Genomic DNA, 20,582 nt, shown 5'->3' with positions numbered 1-20,582 from the left:
TGCCATGAGAACACTTTGGACTTTGATAAAAGGGCCAACATTTGATCACTTTGTAATACATGTGTAAGTGCAATGTTTGTGGTTGTTAGTTATGGGAGAAGAACAAAAGGACATTTGATTATTCTATAACAGAATGTGGAATATGTAATAATACATATTTGGAATAGGTTTTATAAGGAGGTAAATAGTAGATACTCAAATACTGATTAATGAATACATTTTTGATTAATGAATGAGTTAATTGATTTCCATGAGTTGTTAGGAAGAAAAGATACAAGCGTGAAAACATGCTGATTCTAGGATGACAGCATTTAAATAGATTATACTACAGTAGGTAACTCCTACATGAGAAATGTATATACTTGCTCTCAGTAAAATTCACACTAGTTCAGAGTAAACTCTTGGTATAGAAATTCTGTAGGAATTCACTAAAATCAAGTAGATTGACTATCTTTGGTGCTCTTGGGGTTTTTATTACTATTTTTCACTATTTTTAGTGTTATGATTTGCCAGATTTATTTTTCTGTCTTGTCTTTACTTGTAAAGTGCCAATTGAAGGGGTCCAGACAGTAATGCTGCAAGGTTTCAGAGGAAGGACCTCCATTTACTAGGATATTTGTGGAATAAGTGAGATCATCTGTGTTACCTTGAAGTATAAATAGCATCTAGCCAAGCAGAAAGGTGTGGAGAGGCATTCTAGGAAAATGGAATGGCATTAGGAAAGTATACAGGGGATGTTTCAAAGTGAATAATTTTGATTAGATCTGAGGGTTTGTGTTGGGCAGGAAATCGTTAAAGAAGTATTTTGGGGTCAGATTATAGAAATCCTTGAACACCTGGAAGAGATTTGGATTTTGCTTTGTAGGCTTATGCTCTTCTAATTGGGGTACACATTCTTGTGAGGGCACAGCTAAATGAGATATGCAAGTCATGGTAGAGGAGAGGTGGTACACAAAGTTAATTGCAAAGCCAAAGATGCCTCCTGGGTTCTAAGCTTTTATGACTGGAAGCATGGTAGTGCCATTAATGTATATAAAGAAATAAGGAGGAGAGTGTGAAAAGGTAAAAGGGAGAAGCAGCAGAGGCTGTAAGGTATTGATGAATTTGTTATTTGATAAATTGAGTTTGAAGAGGCTATAGGATATCAAAAGGAGAAATGGCAGGTAGGCAATGGAAGAAGGGAACTGGAGAGAGATCTGGGAGTAATATGTAGATTTGGGAACTTTATTCATGGAAAAAGATGAGTCTGTTAGAGTAGATAGAATTTCTGAGGGTCAGAGTAGAAGAGATGACTGAATATTGTACATTGGTCCACAATGCTAAAGACTAGGATGGATTAGGGCTTTAAAGATGGGTTCAAGTTGGAGATAATCCTTGGAGAGTATAGTAGTATTGTGGAAGCAAACTGAAGGTCAAGTTTGAGAAAATAATATTGTTATTAGTAAGTAGTAGAGAAACCAAAGGGAATGTGGTCTAAGAGGTCACTAGATTTGACAGTTGTGTTAGTGGTACAATTAGAACACTTTTGGCAGACTAGTGAGGACAGAAGGACACAATTTTGTGAACCATAAAGAAAAAAATCCCTTTTCTTTCTCTACCAGAATTCTCTCTCAATCTGAGCTTTATATACAGAGAAAAACTCACTTAGTGTTCCTAAATGGAACAAAATGAAACATATTGTGTGAGAATTATAAAAAATTGGAAAACAGAGACAAAAATTGGTATATTAAATAATGCATTATTTTGCATTTGAAAACTTCCTATTTTAAGCCATTTTGGCATTCTCGCTCTAAAAAGTCAATTTGGACAGCTTGAATGTAGTTCTGAAAAAAAGAAAACTTACTCTTGCCTTTATTCTTTTGTATTTTTTGGAACAAAATATTTATGTAGGATCCACATAGGTCATCCATATTTGCATGTGTCATATATTAAAAATATATATGACATATATTGGATAATTTAACATACAGAATGCTGAATATTTATTGACTAATGTGAGTCACTATATAGCTTGGGCACTAACCTTTAAAAATTGGATTTAATTCAAGACTTTATTTCTCCTTGGTAGTTTCTTTAAAACGTATTTAAAAATAAATACTGACAAGTGATACTATGGTCAAAATATCCTCTAATAATCCTTGAGGATTTAGAATTTAAATTATTTAAATTAGAAATAACATAAACATACTTCTATTGGATGTCAATAAAAAACTACAAGAATTGGACTTCCCTGGCGGTCCATTGGTTAAGACTCCATGCCTCCACTGCAGAGGGCACGGGTTTGATGCCTGGTCGGGGAACTAAGATTCCGCATGCTGTGGCACAGCCAAAAAAAAAAAAATAAGCTACAAGAATTTAAATTTCTATAATTTAGGGGACTGAGTCTTTATTGAATTTGGAAACATACATGAACATCTCTCAGACTATTTAAACATTTAGTTACTTGTTATGATTCTTAATTCTGTTTGAAAACCTACACATAAGTATTAGACTCACCCTGTGTCCAAGGGGAATAAAGGATAAAACTTTAACTTGATGCCACCAATACATTCATTCTTATTATATTCTGACAAGATCCCTTTAAAATTATTTGTTTTCACAATATTAAGTGTTAAAATATGTATACAGTACAGATAAGTTAACAAACAAGTTAAGGTACAGCAATACTTGATATTTAAAGTCAGTATGACTTAGCAGTTATGATCTACTGTATTTAAGACCATGAACCTATTTCAGTACAGTATTTCATCCTGCTTCATTTGGCTTCATAAATAAAACATACCAAACATTTACCCCAAATTATTTTGTAGCAAAATGAAGTATCAGTTTTAAGATTCATATTATCGATTTTCACATGTACTCTGAACTGACTGAATTTTAGTTTTGAAATTAATATTACAGCATTTAAGAAATGTACAATTATTAGTCCTTTATAGTTATTCAAGTTTAGAATTTTAGCAAGAAAAGTAGTTTTTAAACTGAGGAAGTTGTAAAATCAGCTCACATGATGACTTTGAAAATAAAAATCTAAGTTTTTTATTTAGAAAGGTTATTTAAAAATTCACCCATTGGTTACAATTCAGATTGTGACCATCTAAAATTGATTCGCACGTCACAAAATATATGAATAAATTATCATAAGAATTTTGATTGACAAAGGTAAATGGTGTTCTTTGAGGTGATGTGATGATATGTTTAATATTAAGTTGGTAGTGGCTTTAATGTAAAGAATTTATTTCTAAAGCCTTCTATTAGGGATTTAATACCAGATTTTTAAACCACAGTAATTTCGGATGAGTTTAATGTTCAATTTATTGGCTTTTTAATTTGCCTCAGTTCATTCAGAATTTTCTGAATCTGTTGGACGGATCAACATTTTGGTTGATTTGATAGAGTATAACCTTCCATTTTGAGACTTCCAGCATATTCCTCTTCTCCTCTCTGGCTTAGTTTTTGCTTTTGGCTTGTTATATTTACCATTTAGGTTGTTTTCCCCATATACATCATGGCACCACCAACCTCCTAAAAAGGATAGACACGCAGTTTAATAGATACAAACTCATACGTAGTTACTGTTATTATATTTCCCCAGTGAGTATATCTTCATTTCTTATAAATATGACAGTGTTGTATACATATATTCCAATTTAAAAGAATTTATACAAGTCTCATATACCTGACCAAAAATAAAATATCTGAGAAAAGTTAGAGGTAAAATACGTACTCAAACTATAATCAAGTTAACACTTACCTTGAGACGTTTACCTATAGAGAAAATGTTTATATTGGATTCAGATTTTAAAGAGTTGACATTGAAAGATATTAGCTATTACTTTGGGAAGATATTTTGAAGCTTTGAAAATAAAGTATTTATATTAGGAAGAGGATACCTGAATTACTTTCTGGACAGTTGAAGTGTCCTTTTGCTTTGTGATCCCAAGTAGAAAACATCAAATCTTTGTGTTCCGGGAGTGCGTTGGGGACATTGCCAGCAATCTCAACTAGATGTAGTGTATAGTCGGTTTCATGATCTCCCAAGTGAAAAGAATATTCAATATAATGCTTGTTGTCTTTCCAATCTTCTAGCTCAATTCGTAAGATATAGTTATATTGCTGTACTAGGGAGTATATCTTCTCTAGACCCAACCAAAATTCTCCTGAAAAGAAAAGTTGTAAAAATCTGTGGATTGTTAACTGCAGATTAGGCAGCGACTATTTTTTTTGAGAGTGTTCTTTTTCTTTTTTGGTGTAAGTAGATTAGATGTTTTAGTCTTGAATCCCTTGGTTATTTTAGAGTCTCGTAAAATATTTCTTTTTAAAACAATTTTATTGAAGATAGTTATGTTAAAATAGTAATAGATGTTAAAATACAACAAGTGTTAAAATAGTAATAGGCCTACCTAAAGTCTGATTATCCTTTCTAAAATGGATATTATCAGGCATATTTCACAGGTGAAACATGTTAGACTATTATAAGTACTTTTAGGGCTAGTCATTGGTAAAATATTATCTAACTTCTGGGTCCTTATATGTACTGGCTTTACTGTCAGCTATTTATTAATATGAATATACTATCAAGAGATTTGTTAAGTATTTCCAGAGACTTGGATAATAATGTAATTTTCCTCAAATATAATCTTGGCCTTTGATATTTGCTTGTTATATATGTTTTCTTTGTAGAAAAAGAAGGAAATAAATTTTAAAAAACATTTTAAATTAAAAAGCATAATTTTTAATAACTTTTCTCTATAAGTAAACAATTTTATTTGGAATTAAAAACATAACATTGTAAATACAAATAGATCTCTCTATCACAATTACTCGCTCTTTAATTATCCCTTTTATTAAAGTATTTAAGGAAAAAAAGTCAAAATTTCCTTACTGCTGTTGAATTTGTAGATTTCATTTTAAGAATTGCAAAATACAAATGGCTTACTTTCTTGTAGAAATAAATGAGTACTCTAGACTCTCACTCTCAGAAGATTTGGAGCTACAAAACATATCACTGATTCTACCTTTTAGTTAGGGATTTAACTGGTAGCTTGAATACAGAATTGTTTAAATGATCAAGTAGTACTGAATGTTTAAAAATTCGATATAATAATGGATGTTATCCACTTTATTAATGAGTACATGTACATCACTCATGGATTTTTATAATGTGCTTTTTGGATTTTAAACCTCTGTCATTTTTATTTTGCTTATTTTGTTTTTTACCTTATTTATTTTGTGATCAAAATATAATAATTTTCATTGAATTAAACTAAATTTATTTTAAACCACACATTGTATAGTATACATTTATCATATTTAAATAATTGAAATCTAAACATTTTGTACTGTACATCTGACAGCTTCCTTGTGCCTTCCAACTTCCAAATAGTTAATATCTAAAATGTTAATAAGAAAGTAGAATGACCAGTGATAAGGATGGTTTTCTTTGTAGCCCATTCATAGCATTTAGCACTTATTTGAAGCACTTAGCACTTAATCAAATTTATCTTTGATAATTATAATTATGATAATTAGAAGCCATCCAGTTAAATTGTGATAAGTATACATAGAATAGACATGTAATTGTGAAAAGTATAATTCAAATAAAGACACTTGTAATAAGTTCAGTACTTACAAATGTGTAGTTATTTGTTAATAATTTATATGAAGGCTAGGAGTGTTCCTCATTCATTGTTGTATTTCTAATGCCCAGTCTGTAATAGGCTGTTAATAAATATTTTTAAGTTAACCAGTGAATGAAGTCAGCTTACCATCAAGCCTCCCAAAACCATATTTGTAGTTTTCCCAAGTTTCATTGAAGTTTTGTGATCCATCTATTCGATGTTGAATTAATGTCCATGAACTACCTGAATATAATGAACAGATTGTTTATTTTCAGTAGACTGATGCTGATAGTTGTAACAAAATACGGTTTTTTGTTTGGTTTTAATTGGTGGCTGTACAAGGTATTATTAATGTTGTTATGGTAATAACATTTTATTATTTATTATGAGCCCAAGAAGTTAAGTGAAGGGCAACTAATGAATTTGTCTTAATAAACTTATTGACAAAGGTCATTTCAGATTATTTTATAGAAAAAAATGGAGAATATTGAGTAAATGCCTGAGTAAATACATAAACAAGACAAATATAAGTACTAGATCTGTATAACTACTTGTGTTATATATATTTCATTTTATATGTATTCAGAACAAAAATAACAGGATTAGCCTTACTAATAGGTAGTGAGTAACCTGAGCTAGCTACTGTCTATTTTCTCTTAGGCTCGTTTTACCTGATTTAACATCACAGTAGACATTGAAAACTTGAGAGTTGCTGGGTCTAATGGAATAGATGCCACTTGTATGTTCACCTCTATTATAAATGATGGTACAATCAGCAGGAATGTCTAGAATCAACGAAATGTTATTACGTAAGATACAGTAATAAAGAATGATATCTTTAGAGCTTGAGATTTTACTTGACATTTTATGGAATTGTGGTGACTGTAGCCTTCAGTCTTTTTCAGTAATGTGTTATTGAAAAGGTACTTTATACTAAAGCATTTTTATTAGATGGCATGTTATGCAAAGAATATCAAAATAGTTATTACCAAACTGATTTATTTTTAAGAAAAGTGACAAAATTAGAATTTTAAACACTTTTTTCCCTTAGATCTAGGAAAAACATAAATAAAATACTACATATGACATGTTAGTATAGTGCTTGGTGCATAGCAGGTAGTCAACAGATACATGAGGAAAGAGTGAACATACATAGAGGAAACTAACAGAGAACTTTTTTCCTCTATGAATTACATTAAAAATAAATGTGCTTTCAAACTATATCATTTTTTTTTAAAGCTTGGGTAGGAATGGAGACTTTGTTCCCCCATCTTTTTTGTTTTTCTTATGGAAAGTAGAAACATTGAAGAGAATGCCATAATCTTTTCATCTGTATTCAACAGTTGTTAACATTTTGCCGTATTTGCTTTATAAACACAAATACATACAAATATGTATTTTGCTGTGCTATTTGAAAGGAATTTGCAAACATCATGCCCCTTAACCCCTTCGATATTTTGGCATGCATCTCTTAAACATGAGATTATTCTCTTACGTAACTATAATACCATCATTACATCTAAGAAAATTAATAATAATTTTATATTATCTAATATCAAGTCTATATTTATATTTCCCGATTGTCTTAAGAATGTTTTATAGGGTTTAAAAAAATCACCAGGATCTAATTTAGGTTGACACATTATATTTGTTGGATTTATCTCTTTTTTCTCTTTTAGTTAGTCTAGAACAGGCCCTGAGAATAGAGATTTTTGATGGAAATGTCAAAGAAGAAAAATTTGACGATATTAGTTTCAAGAAGGAAACCCACCAAATTATCTTACCATCATGTTCTACATTTTTTGTTTCATTCAAATGAAGAGAGGGAGTAGTTCTTGGTGCTCTTGGTTTAGAAGAAAGAGAATTTTCTGTGGATTCTTGAATACCAGTTCTTCTTAACTGATAAAAGAATATAAATCTACTTTTAAAAATGGTACTGAATATACAATTAGGGGAAATCTGAGTTCATAATATGTTATTGTTTTCGATGTTAAGAGGGATAAGCAATGCTATACATATTATACAGACTTCCTGTTCTCAGAATATTTAATCAGGCACATAAAGAGTTCAAAAAAATAGAGAAAGACAAGGCAAAAAACAGAAATTGATCAAAAAACAGTAAGATCAAAGGCAGAGACTTTACTTAGAATATTTTAATATGTTCTATTTATTTATATGAATGTAATATACGTTCTGTTCAGTGACACAGGCAGATTTTAAATTTCATAATTCTCAGTTGTAGGTCTTAAGACCTAGCACATAATTTGAACAAGGCTACTTTCTTGATAGTTTTTGACATGTAATCATATCTGTAGAGGTAACAAATGGGCAGTTTTATTTGTGTACTTTCAATATATTCAATATTTCATTGTCTGTTGTGCTGGGTTTGCAATTTATTGACCGATAGCTTTTCTTATTGATGGGTTGAGAAGAGCAGAGTATGTAATGTGTTATTAGTGTTAGTTTTTTGATGTCAGCATAAATGGCATTTCCTAGGATATAATGCATAAAGATCCGTTGTAAAGTTCACTTACTGGATGTTAGTCTTTTCTACTAAGTAACTGTGATCTTATAGTAACTTAACTTTACAGTTTTGGTTTCTTAATTTAAATTTGAATAAGTTGGGTCAGATGATTTAAGGCTTCTTCCAACTTAGAATTCATTGTTGAATTCTTCATACATTTTATTATTAGACAGGATGTATATTATTTTATAATAGTGACATTTTGCTTTTGTGAGCAGGTTAATTTACTCATAATAAAAGATATAGGAAAAGAATTAGAAAAATAACATATAGTAAGAAGGAAATTATGGAAATCAAAACTAGCTGGCAAAAACCCCTTTTCAGACAATTAGCAAAAATAACCTACTAAAATTATGATTCATAAAATTACTGAAACATAATGTGTTTGTTTGGTGGAAATTGGTAGTATTTGTTTTATAGTTCTTGGCATCTATTTTTTTTTTTATACCAGTTTCTTCAGGTCTGTATTATTTTTGAAACTCTCTTGAACAGCTGTTTAGTAGTATTATTACTAATTAATATTTTTGAACTATGGTACTATATATTGGAAATCTTAGATTTTGGCATAGCTTTATTCCAAACACGTATCTCCCTTGCTCACCTAGCCAGTTATTTACATTGCAGATTAATTATATTTTTGGGTATTAAACTTTAATTATTAGACATATAGTTTCTAATAATAATATTAATCATAGTAAGTTTTTATTGACTTCTTTGTGCTAAATGTGACATTACCTTTATTAACATGTATTTATTAAGTGCCTACTATGTGTCAGACAGAGTTCTATATTTTGGAGCTATAGCAATTTAAAAAAATAGAAGAAACTTTCTGTACTTACAGAGCTTACATTCTAGTGCAGGGACAGGCAAGATAAATAACTCAAATATATATTACGTTAAATAGGGATAAATGTTAAGGAAGAAAAGAGAGTAATGAAGGAGGTAGCAGGTTTCAAGCATGGGTGTAGGGGATTATAATTTCTGATTAAGTTATCTGGGAAGGCTTCTTTGAGAATTTTGTATTTGAGAAAGACCTAAAGTGAGTAAGAGTGGGCCCATGCAGATACCAGGGTGAAGAGCATTCCAGACAGAGAGCAACAAGGGCAAAGACCCTGAGATAGCAGCCTGTTTGATGTGTTTGTGTAACAGTAAAAAGGCCAGTGTGACTAGAGTACAGGAGATGAAGTCAGTGAGATGATTAAGAGTCATCTGGGTCTTATGGGCCACTACGAGTGAGACCGGAAGCCATTGTGCGGTGTTGAACAAAGAGAGAGATAGTCTAATTTAAATTTTAATTGAATCTCTTTGGCTGCTATATTGAGGATATACTTTGCATGAATTAATTCTTTTTTTCTCACAACAGTCCTGTAAGACAGGTTCTTTTATTATCTACATAGAGTGCATGAGGAAACTGAGAAGGGGTTAAGTAATTTATTCAAGGTCACACAAAAGTTTTAGAGCCAAAATTCAACCCCAGGTAGTTTATTAGCTTCAGAGCCTGCAAACCTAATGATCATGCTGATGTGATCCTTTTATTCACTATCCAACTATAATTATTTAAAATAATTTTAGGGTCAAGTGTTTTCATAAACCTAAATTTTACGTAAAAGATTGGACATACTATTAAAATATTGACTTACCTGATTTTCTATTTCTTTTATTTGACTATGCTGTTGATTTAATTGTCTGTATTGTTCTTCCACGGTCTGAAGAAGATCTTTGATGCTATTATCTTGCTGTTCTACAAAAGTCTGGACATAGATTATAGATTGGTTAGAAGTTTCTTTCTTTTTTGTTAAATTAGACTTTTTTATTTCCTGTAACACTATCACAATCTAATTTTTTAAACTAATACTGGATTAGAAAACTGGTACTGGCAAACCTTTTCCCCTTGTATTCTTCTTTCACATAGTACATACTTTAGTTTTTGTGTTTTATTTAAAATGTACCATCTCTAAAATCTGATTTCCTGAACTTTAAACTATTTCAATTAAATGAAAAAAAAACAGTATTTTAATATCTTTTCCATTAACTGTATTACTTTTATATATTTTAAAGATGGGAGAATAGTTACACAAGTTATATTCCTTTAGCTTTTGACTTGCCTCCAGTAATTTGCAATAGTATAATAATTTAGTGTTCTAAATTTCATTGCTTAACTGTCTTGTAATTTTCATCTGAAATGCAAAGTTTAGTTATTTTCATAAATAATGTTAGGGAAACAAAAACCAACTTGAAATTATAATGGGAAAATTCATTTCCTGGAGTCTTTTTTTCATGAGAAAAATATACTGTTTCAACAGTTCAACAAAATATTTCAAGTAGCATGTTTTAAAATATTTTTTAAAAAAGATCCACATTGAAAACATAATTATGAACCCTCTTTGTTTTATACTTACTTTGAGTGAAGTTATTTCTGGGTGTTCCTGAATTTCAGGTTGATTTTTAATTAAATTGGTTAATTGGTCCTCCAGGTATCTCACTTTTTGTTGAAGTAGAATTTTTTCTTCAAGGAGACTTTCAAGTTTTGAGTTGAGTTCAAGTGACATGTTCTTTACTTCTTCATTTTTGACTTGCAGTCTGGATGTAGTTCTTCTAAGTTCCTTTTCTTCTTCTTTGATTTCATTGGTTTGCAGTGATAAGTCATAAAAAGACTGATCAAATATGTTGAGTTTTTGAAATATGTCATTAATTTGGCCCTTAGTCTTATGAACAAAGTCTTTAAGACCATGTCCTAACTGAAGTAGGCCATTGGCTAAAATTTTTACATCATCTAACATAGCAAATCTTGATTTTGGCTCTGGAGATACAGAATCAAATGATGAATAGTCTTGGTCAATTCTGGAAGAAATAACTAGAGGAGCAATAAAAAGAAAGAGCTTAATAGTGTACATTTTTATCCTAATTATTCACTTTAAAACGATTTGGAATTTGTTTTTTTCCTGTAAGCATACCGAGACTTCTGAACTCTCTATATAACACTATTTGCCTCATAAACAGTAAGGTTGGCAGGTGAATATAGTTAATCATTAAGCTGTTTAAACTTGTATGAATGTAACCTTCCACACTGAGTTAGATCAATGCTAAATGAAGTCAAAGAAATGAACAAAGAATTTAATAGGTCATTTAAAATGATTATTGTATTTAATTTTGCTGTATTATAAACTGCACTTTCAGTGTTATGAGATCTACCTGTTTTTGAAAGCTCATTTTAATTTGTCATGATTTTTAAAGAGATTTACAAGTAAATACCAAATTCTTTTGACTGATAAATTCATCATTAAAGTTGAGGAAAAATTAATGAATTAAGTATACATTTCCCAAATTGTATTTTAGTTTTTTTTGGAAACAGTGATCGATTAAAAAAAAATGCCTTCTCTGTGAAACCTTCCTCCACATCTGCAGGTGGTGGTAATACTGCATTCCCATGGTACTCTATATAAGCTAACATATGATTATATATTCCTTATTATTTGTCATTGTAATTATTTGTTAGTATATCTTTTTGCTTCAGATAATCTATCTAAATCATATTTGTATATTATCACAAAATCCCATACATTAAAAGATGTTTCATCCTTTTTCTCTGTTATAGTCTATGTCTCTATGTTCTAGCCTCTTTTCCGAGTGCCCACTGTAAGACCAATAGGTTATGTGGTTTTCTAAAGTCAACCAGAATTAAATATTGGGTTGACCAAAAGAAAGGTTTGTTCAGTTTTTTCCATAAGATGGCTCTAGTAGCACTTAGTTGTCTTTAACTTCATTCAAAACAATTTTGTTAGATTGTATGTGATAGCTGTCATATCAGTGTGCATTTAAAAAAAGACTTATCAAAATTGGTGAATTTTTGTGTAGCCATTTTAATATTGAAGATGGAAGAAAAAGCAACATTTTTGGCATATTATGCTTTATTATTTCAAGAAAGGTAAAAATGCAGCTGAAATGCATAAAAAGGTTTGTGCAGTGTATGGAGAAGGTGCTGTGACTGATCGAACATGTCAAAAGTAGTTTTTGAAGTTTTGTGCTGGAGATTTCTCACTGGACGATGCTGCACGGTCGGGTAGACCAGTTGAAGTTGGTAGCGATCAAACCGAGACATTAACTGAGAACAATCAACCTTATACCACACGGGAGATGGCCAACATAGACAAAACATCCAAATCAAGCGCTGAAAATCATTTGCACCAGCTTGGTTATGTTCATCGCTTTGATGTTTGAGTTCCACATAAGTTAAGTGAAAAAAAACCTTCTTGACTGTACTTCTGCATGTGCTTCTCTACTGAAACATAATGAAAATGTTCCGTTTTTAAAACAAATTGTGATGGGCAATGAAAAGTGGATACTGTACAATAATGTGGAACGGAAGAGATCGTGGGGCAAGCAAAATAAACCATCACCAACCACAGCAAAGGCTGGTCTTCATCCAAAGAAGGTGATGTTGTGTATATGGTGGGATTGGAAGGGAGTCCTCTATTATGAGCTCCTCCGGAAAACCAAACGATTAACTCCAGCAAGTACTGCTCCCAGTTAGACCAACTGAAAGCAGCACTCAACAAAAAGCATCCAGAATTAGTCAACAGAAAACGCATAATATTCCATCAGGATAATGCAAGACTGTATGTTAAGCTTGGCTGGGAGGTTCTGATTCATCCACCGTATTCACCAGACATTGCACCTTCGGATTTCCATTTATTTCGGTCTTTACAAAATTCTCTTAATGGAAAAAATTTCAATCCCCTGGAAGACTGTAAAGGGCACCTGGAACAGTTCTTCACTCAAAAAGATAAAAAGTTTTGGGAAGATGGAATTATGAAGTTACCTAAAAATGGCAGAAGGTAGTGGAACAAAAGAGTGAATACATTGTTCAATAAAGTTCTTGGTGAAAATGAAGAATGTGTCTTTTATTTTTTTTTATAAACCAAAGGCACTTTTTGGCCAACCCAATACTTAAAATGTCAGAAACTATTTGCCCATTATAAGTTTTTCTAAAGTTTGTGTGCTTGGTAACAATATTCATGATCTAAATTTAACAAAACCAAAAAATTAATAGTATGATTAAAAATAATGTTCCACTGTGCTTCTAACTTAGTGTTAAAAGGAAAAATACTAAATGTTTCAGTTAAATTATAAGTGATTATTTTTCTTGAGTGTTCATATTAAGAACTTTTTTGAGAAAATAATAAATACTTTTAAAATGCCTTATCTTGACAAATTAATATAGTAAAATTGTTAAGAGTGTGGTCTTTGGAATAAGACTATGGTCTGGTCCAGAAGCCAGATCTAGCTATCCTGCCTTAGATAAGTTGCTTAACCTTCCCACACCTCAGTCTCCTCTTCTGTAAGTTAGGTATTTTTTAGTACATACTTAAGGAGAAGCAAAAGAAGTAATATGTGTAAAGTACTTAGAACAGTGTCTGGCAAATAGGAAGTACTCAAAATGTTAGTTATTATATCCATGAAATGACCTTTTAATTTGTGTGTGTGTATGTGTGTGTGATTAGCCCTATCTAAATGAAATTTTTCATAAATGCAACAGCTCTTTTGCAAAGGGAAAAGTTTTAACATAATGAATTTCAGTTTAAATGGTAAATTATCAAGCAAAACTTTACAAAATTTATCATTTCCAAATTTCCATTCTTAGAAATGCTTCTTCCTGGAGTAAAACAGAGACCCTTTCTTTTGATGATTTAGGATTAAGGGCTTTTGGATAGAACAGTTGCAGTAGATGTAGTAAACTACAGTGGTTAAGAGTTTGATTCTGGAGAGAGACTGGCTGAATTGGAATCCTGGCTGTGCTGTTCTTCAGCTCTGTGAAATTACTTAGCTTTTCTGTACCTTGGTCAAATTACTTAGCTTTTCTGACCTCTGTTTTCTTGTCTATCAAGTGAAGATAATGTCTACTTTATAGAGTTATATAAAGATTAAAAATATTTTAAAGCACTTAGAGCACTACCTAGTGTTTAGTAAACACTACACAGTATTATGTATTAGTATTCTTTTGTAATTAAAAAGGCAATGCACTTATGTAATATTGCTGTAATATTTTATTGGTAAATATTATCTAGTCTTATGTTAAGGTGACATAAATTGGGAAGTTTTGCTAGAGTCTGGTTTTTCTGAGTTTTGGTCTCTTGGACCTTGATAAGTACAAGGAATTAAGTCTTTTGTTTAGCCTGTATACTTTTTCTAAGTGTCCAATACAGAACCACATAAATATTTCTGTTTGTAAGAGAAATATAGAATGCAAGTAAATAAAAATATACAAATACTTCCACTAATGAAGAAGAAAAACAAAATATTTTTCCTTATTCTTCATTTTCATCTTACCTTTACCACTGGTACATGTTATGGAATTATAGAAGTGTATGTTGAACTAGTGAAGAAATTTGAATTTTCTCTCTCTTTTTAAAAGAGATATGTTAGTGTTGTGATCATTGGTCCTGAAGGGCATATTTCGAAACTTCTCCTAACTAAACTGTCTACTTTTCTGGCTTAAAACTATTGACCCTGATATTTCATCCATTTTCTAGTTGAGGGGGAATGGAGATGGGCCAGCTTCTTGTCTCTATTGTACTATAAGCTGTTCATTGGTAAGATCTATATCTGTTTTAAATTTATATCCTATACAGCACTTTAGTATAATGCCTAACCTGCTGGAGAAACCATACATTTTTATTGAATGAGTAAGATAATGATAAAGTCTTAACACTGGAGTTTTTCAAACACAAAATTTGCATATAAAAGATACGCCTTTTTGATATAGGAGGTTCTTTTCAGAGAAAGGAATTTGAAAAGTAGTCCCTTCCAGTGCATGAAAGTAACTGGACACTAATACCAAAGAAAGGCTGTGTGAAGGAATTTCCTTCTATTTGGTTACTCTGCTGGAGTATTGACACTTTTTGCACAATTTATATATTTCCTCACATGTAACCCTAAAGGATAGATTAGAGGCAGCGGTTGCATATTCTTGGTTTATAGTATATTGTCTCTGGGTAGAAATATCTGGATAATTTTTTTTCTTATCATAGTTTGACATGTTATTGAATATAATTAAAATAAATAATTTGCCTAATTACAAGCTGTGGAAGAGTGTCAACATGGGAAATGTAATGAAAGTAGTAATTTTGTAAATGATTTTTACATCTACCTTTTAATGCCTCCTGTCTGAGTACACATTGTTAAAGGCAGAATCTAATCTTTGCTTGAACTTGTGCCTGTTTAAATAGAACCCTGATGAGATGTAACCAGTAATGTTATAAAAACTTAAAATTTTTATGCCAAAGAAAATAAGAAACTAAGCAAAATTAAGACCTAATTTAAGAATTCCTAGTTTCAAAGAACTAATATACAAAATTTCTTAGCTGCATAGAATTTTAGGACATTTGGGAGCTTTGTTTAAATTCTAAGCAAAGCAAAGTCCTTTATCCTCCCCCAGGTTGTGCAATCTTATGGAGATTTGAGTTCCAAATAAAACACAAGGCATTTTGGGTCTGTTGAATATAGTATCACTAGTAATTTCTTCCTTTTAAACTGTGGTCATTTGTTTTTGAATTAATATATTTGGTAGAAAGATTCTAAAAGTAACTGAGAAAAGCATATTTATAAATAGAAATATTTATAGTAACTAAAGAATAATGCCAGAGTAATATCAATACATTAGCTCCCTTTTCCTCTCTTTGTCCAGAACAGCACTGTCCAATGGAAATATAGTGTAAGCTATATGTGTAAAAAACTGAAAAGAAACAAGTGAAATTAATTTTAATAGTATGTTTTGTTTAATCCAAATCTAGTATGTACTTTATACTTTCAGGATATCTCAGTTAGAACAGGTACAGATCAAGTACTCTATAGTCTCACTAGACCATATTATAGGACAGCAGAGGTCCAGAAGATGAGTGACCTTTGAAGGAGTCATTTTATTTATCTTAGCTTTTTTCTCATGTTCACTATTAATAAATGTTAATTTGTTATGTTGAAAGTATTTATTGTGGAAACTCAGATATTTGAAAAACCTATACAAAATAAAAATGCTGACTCTTCCCTATTAACATTTTGGGGTCTATCATACCAGTTCCCTTGGATGACTACCTAAATGTAATTTTTTTTTAACACAAATGGGAGTGTGTTATGTATAGCTCGTGTTATATATATAAATTGATTCAAGACCATAACATTTTAAAATTTATTTTCATATGAGTGCCTATAGATTTACCATATCCTTTTAAATGGCTGCACAATCTTTTATTATATGAATGCACCTTAATTTAATCATCTGCTTGTCAATGATCATTTCAGTTGCTTGCAATTTTCTGGTTACAAACAATATGCATAGAAAATGTGTTTATATTTGTGTATAAATATTTTCATATGATAAGTTCATAGACGTTAACTTTCAAAGTAGATTTCTCTTGTCAGATTATCCTTTAAAAGGATTGTGCCAATTTATATCCCTACCAGGAGTATATGAGAGTTCCTCTTTTCCCATGAAGTTTTACCAGTGCTTTAAATGAGAAAGACAAAATATTGATAAACCTAGTAGGCACATATATCTAGTTTATTTTGCTGTCTGTCTTGCTCTCTTTGTGAATTACCTGAGTATTATCTAAGTCTCCCTCCCCCCATCAAACTCCCCACCCTTTTTTTGTTTGTCTCTTTCTGAATAATTTTAGGAATTATTTGCATGTGATGGATACTAACTCTTTGTCATGTGTGTAGCAAACAGTGTTCTTCCAATTTGTCCTTTGTCTTCCACTTGTGTTTATGGTATCCCCTGCTCTGTAGAGGCTTTAAAATTTGTCTTTTATGATTTTTTGTGGCTCATGCTCAGAAATGCCTTCCTCACCTATAAAATATGGTCTCTTTAAAGGTTTTCTAGTACTTTTATGGTTTTATTTTTATTATTTAAAACTTTGATTTAATCTGGAATTTATTTTGAGGAGGTGGTGAAATATGAATTCAGCCTTAAAAAAGGCCAGTCAGCTATCTCAGCAACTCAACACTTTTCATTCATCTACCTTCTCTCTACTGATTTAAAATTCCTCTGAAGGAGTATTATAAATGCACGGTAAAGACTTACTGGGTTTATGTGGAAATTTATTAGTGGAGTTAGCAGTCAAATGAAAAAGAGTCTGGGCTAAACGCATGCCTTTCACCTTCATAAACAAGTTGAATTTAAAGTTGTATTGCTTATATTAGAAATCAAGCATAGCTTAATGTTCAGTTAATTTGCATTTCATATGAAAATTCGAACTCCAGAAGAGTTAAGTAACTAAATATTATGTGAGTTCTGTACTGTTCATTCATTCATTCAATCATTTATTCATATGAGGAACTATTCTAGGCATTGGAAATATAGCAGTTAACTAGATAGGTAAGGTCCTTGCCCTCATGGAATTTGGGCTTTATTTAAGGAGATACATAAACAAGAAATAATGTACAAACAAACAAGATAATTTGGGATTATCTTAAGCAGATTATTTAAGAGTTGTGAATGGAATAACAAAGTGGTGTTATGTGGGGAGGTAAAGTGAAGCTTTCTAAGACTCAAAAGATGGGAAGGGGCCAGTTATGTCCATATCCACAAAGCTAAAACAGTAGTAATCCAAATGCAGAAATTGAGGGGTGGGGGAAGGCATGATGTGTTTTGATTTTCTGTGTGTTTTGCATGTCTATCCTACTTGCAAATTTCTCACTGAAATTTATGGGCAGATTCTTTAGTTTCAAGTCCTCTTGTGGGCCCCAGTGACATTCTATGTTCATAGCATTTATCATACTACATTATAAGTATTTGCCTGTCTTATTCTCCCTCCAGACTGTGAGTTCTATCAAGTCAAGAACTTTGTCTTTTATCTCTATATTCTCAGTATCTAGTATACTGCATACTCAATAAATGTCACAATGAGGCATTATAAACATAATAAAGGCCGATCTGTTATCATGCGCTTTGGATCGTGTTCTCTCCCACCATTTCAGGAATCTTACATTCTTGTTCTAGTGTATGCAAACTCTGTCTCAACTAAATTCTTTTCATTAGGATTTAATCAAACTTAAACCTTTCCAATCTTAAAAAGCTTCCAGAATCCCTATGTTCTATCTCCAGCTATTGCATTATCTTTCTCCCATTCTCAGCTACACTCTTCAGAATTTCACTTATTTCATTTTCTTACCTCCTACTTACTCTTTAAACCTACTTTTGTCTGTTTTCAGCCTGAGATTTCCAGTGACTTTGAAGTTGCTAAATTCAGTTGACATTTTTCATTTCTTACCTCATTTGGTCTGTGAATAGCATTTGACACTTAACTCTTATAATTCTGCTTGTAATGTCTTCCTTGGGCTTCCTTGCCACTGTACTTTCATGGTTTTCCTTCTGTTTCTTTGTGGGTGCCTTATCAGTCTTTGTAGGCTCATCTTCTTCTGGATGACCACATAATCTTGAAGTTCCTTAAGACTCCTTTGTTGGAATAATACACAATGAGAGTAATTAAGTGATATTCTAGTTCTCTCATAGTTGATGTCCTTGAGAATGGTTCTCAGCACAGGAAAAATGATATATAGGTACAAGATAGAAAAGAATAAATAAAAACCTTGTATTCTTGAATTTGAATTTGGATTATCACTATGAACTCAGGATATATTTCATGTTAAAAGCATTTTCCCCTAACTCTTTCAACTTTAAAAGGCCTAGAAACAATGAATAACCCACAATGAGTGGCCTGGAAAAACATTACCCATTCAAAAACCCCAACTCCTTGGAGAAATGGCTGATTCCAGGTTTGGGAAAAAAGTGTACAAGAAGAGCCTGGAAGGTCTTGTCGTAACAGATAGTAAGAAGCCGTCAAAGACTATTATGACTGAATCAAAAGGAATCATGAGCCAGTTTGAATCGACCTTTTCACTTGTCAAAGATAGTACAATTTGAACACCAATAAAGATAATAACTGCAAAATATTGAAACCCGTTAATATGTTTGGTCCATGAGTTTATAAGTGATTCTTTAAAAAAAAGACACTATCCCTTTTAGAGGAATGTAATGTACCAACTGATTATTTTGAAAACTGGCAGCTAATGGAAAAGAATCAAGCATTTATTCTTGCCTCTCATATAATGGCTCACTGGCAAAGCAAATAGTAGATAAGGGAAAAGTGCTCTTCATAGAGATATTCCAGCTGTTAAATAAAGAAGCAATGATAGAATATCACCTTTTGGCAATCCTTAATGAGTTAATGGATTTAGGCATTGGTCATCATTGTCTGCTAATTGCACAAAAAATGAAACAACAACCAAACATTTTCCTTCTGATAGAAGGACACAGTACCATTTATGAAGTGATCTTGCCACCAAAATTTGACCAAGGCTCTAGATTCAACTCTCAATTCATAGAAAACACAGAGGAACATGTTAAATGTCACTACAGTGTGCAGTCAGTAAAATCCAGCCTCTGGAAAAATCTACACAAAAATATCAATAATTCTTCAACAAATGTATTGCAGAGGGAGTAGATGAAAAGACTTCTCCATGATCAACTGAGTACCTGTCTGTTCCTCCCATAGCTTCTGCATACTTCTCTCACAACACAGCATTGTTTTGAAATGGTCTTGTTTATAGGTATTTCTGTGCCATTAGATGTGTGATATATTTTACCTCTTTTTATCTTCTTGTTTTTAACTTTTGACATTTTAATAATAATGTGTCTTGGGGTGGGTCTCTCTGAGTTCATCTTATTTGGAATTCTGAATTTCCTGGATCTGGATGTCTGTTTCCTTCCTCAGATTAGAGAAGTTTTCAGCCATTATTTCTTCACAATTTTCCATAAGTAGGTTAATGCCACTATACATCCTGCCCTGCAACCTTTTTTTTCATCCAACATGCTGGGTATGTCTTTCTGCATTAATAAATACTGCTGCATATTGTCATTTTTGGGACTCTGGAATGTATTCTTCTTTTAATATATCTTAATTTAATTAATTAGTCCAATACTGATGAACATGTTTCTTTATAATTATTTCCTAATATAAAAAATGTCATGAATTTCTTTGAACACACCCATTTGTACATATATGCAGTTCTCTCCTTAGACTAGAGGTGGGTTTGTTGTGTCAAAGAGTATGGTCATTTAAAATTTCTATATTGCCCTACCACCTTCTAGAAAATTTAGACCTATTTTCATTGTCCTAGCAGTTGATGAGGAGGGTTTTATTATGCTTGAAGTCTTGTTCATCAGCTCTCAGCAAGCACTAGTTTTCAGGTTAAGTAACTCTCAATCTTTTTCTTTTTCTTTTTTTTTTTTTTAAGCCCTCTCTTTTGGTGCCTTTCCTTGAATTATTTCTCATCTCTGTGTTGGCAGCAGGGACTGTTAAAGCTGTGTAAGATGCAACTGGGCATGAAGTCAAATAATTGTAGAGTAATAATGTGATTTTCTCATAGTAACTACCTAATACCGT

The 20,582-nt window shown here is 31.7% G+C and overlaps 2 protein-coding genes across 7 annotated transcripts in view; one reads left to right on the top strand and one right to left on the bottom strand.

Annotated features, from left to right (window-relative positions):
* Positions 1-20,582, top strand: part of DOCK7 (dedicator of cytokinesis 7) — a 188,205-nt gene that overhangs the window by 63,529 nt on the left and 104,094 nt on the right. The window lies entirely within an intron of this gene.
* On the bottom strand, positions 3,029-11,129 carry ANGPTL3 (angiopoietin like 3). The gene is made up of 7 exons (XM_036849851.1): positions 10,542-11,129; positions 9,783-9,893; positions 7,403-7,517; positions 6,290-6,403; positions 5,766-5,861; positions 3,891-4,157; positions 3,029-3,522 (listed from the first exon to the last, which is right to left on the bottom strand). The coding sequence occupies exons 1-7, from the start codon at positions 11,034-11,036 to the stop codon at positions 3,338-3,340; spliced, it is 1,383 nt and encodes a 460-aa protein (XP_036705746.1). The 5' UTR covers positions 11,037-11,129; the 3' UTR covers positions 3,029-3,337.

Source organism: Balaenoptera musculus, chromosome 1, assembly GCF_009873245.2.
Source record: "Balaenoptera musculus isolate JJ_BM4_2016_0621 chromosome 1, mBalMus1.pri.v3, whole genome shotgun sequence".
Taxonomy (NCBI): Eukaryota; Metazoa; Chordata; class Mammalia; order Artiodactyla; family Balaenopteridae; genus Balaenoptera; species Balaenoptera musculus.
Note: the sequence above shows the minus strand (reverse complement) of the source record. Positions and strands in the feature narration are given on the sequence as shown.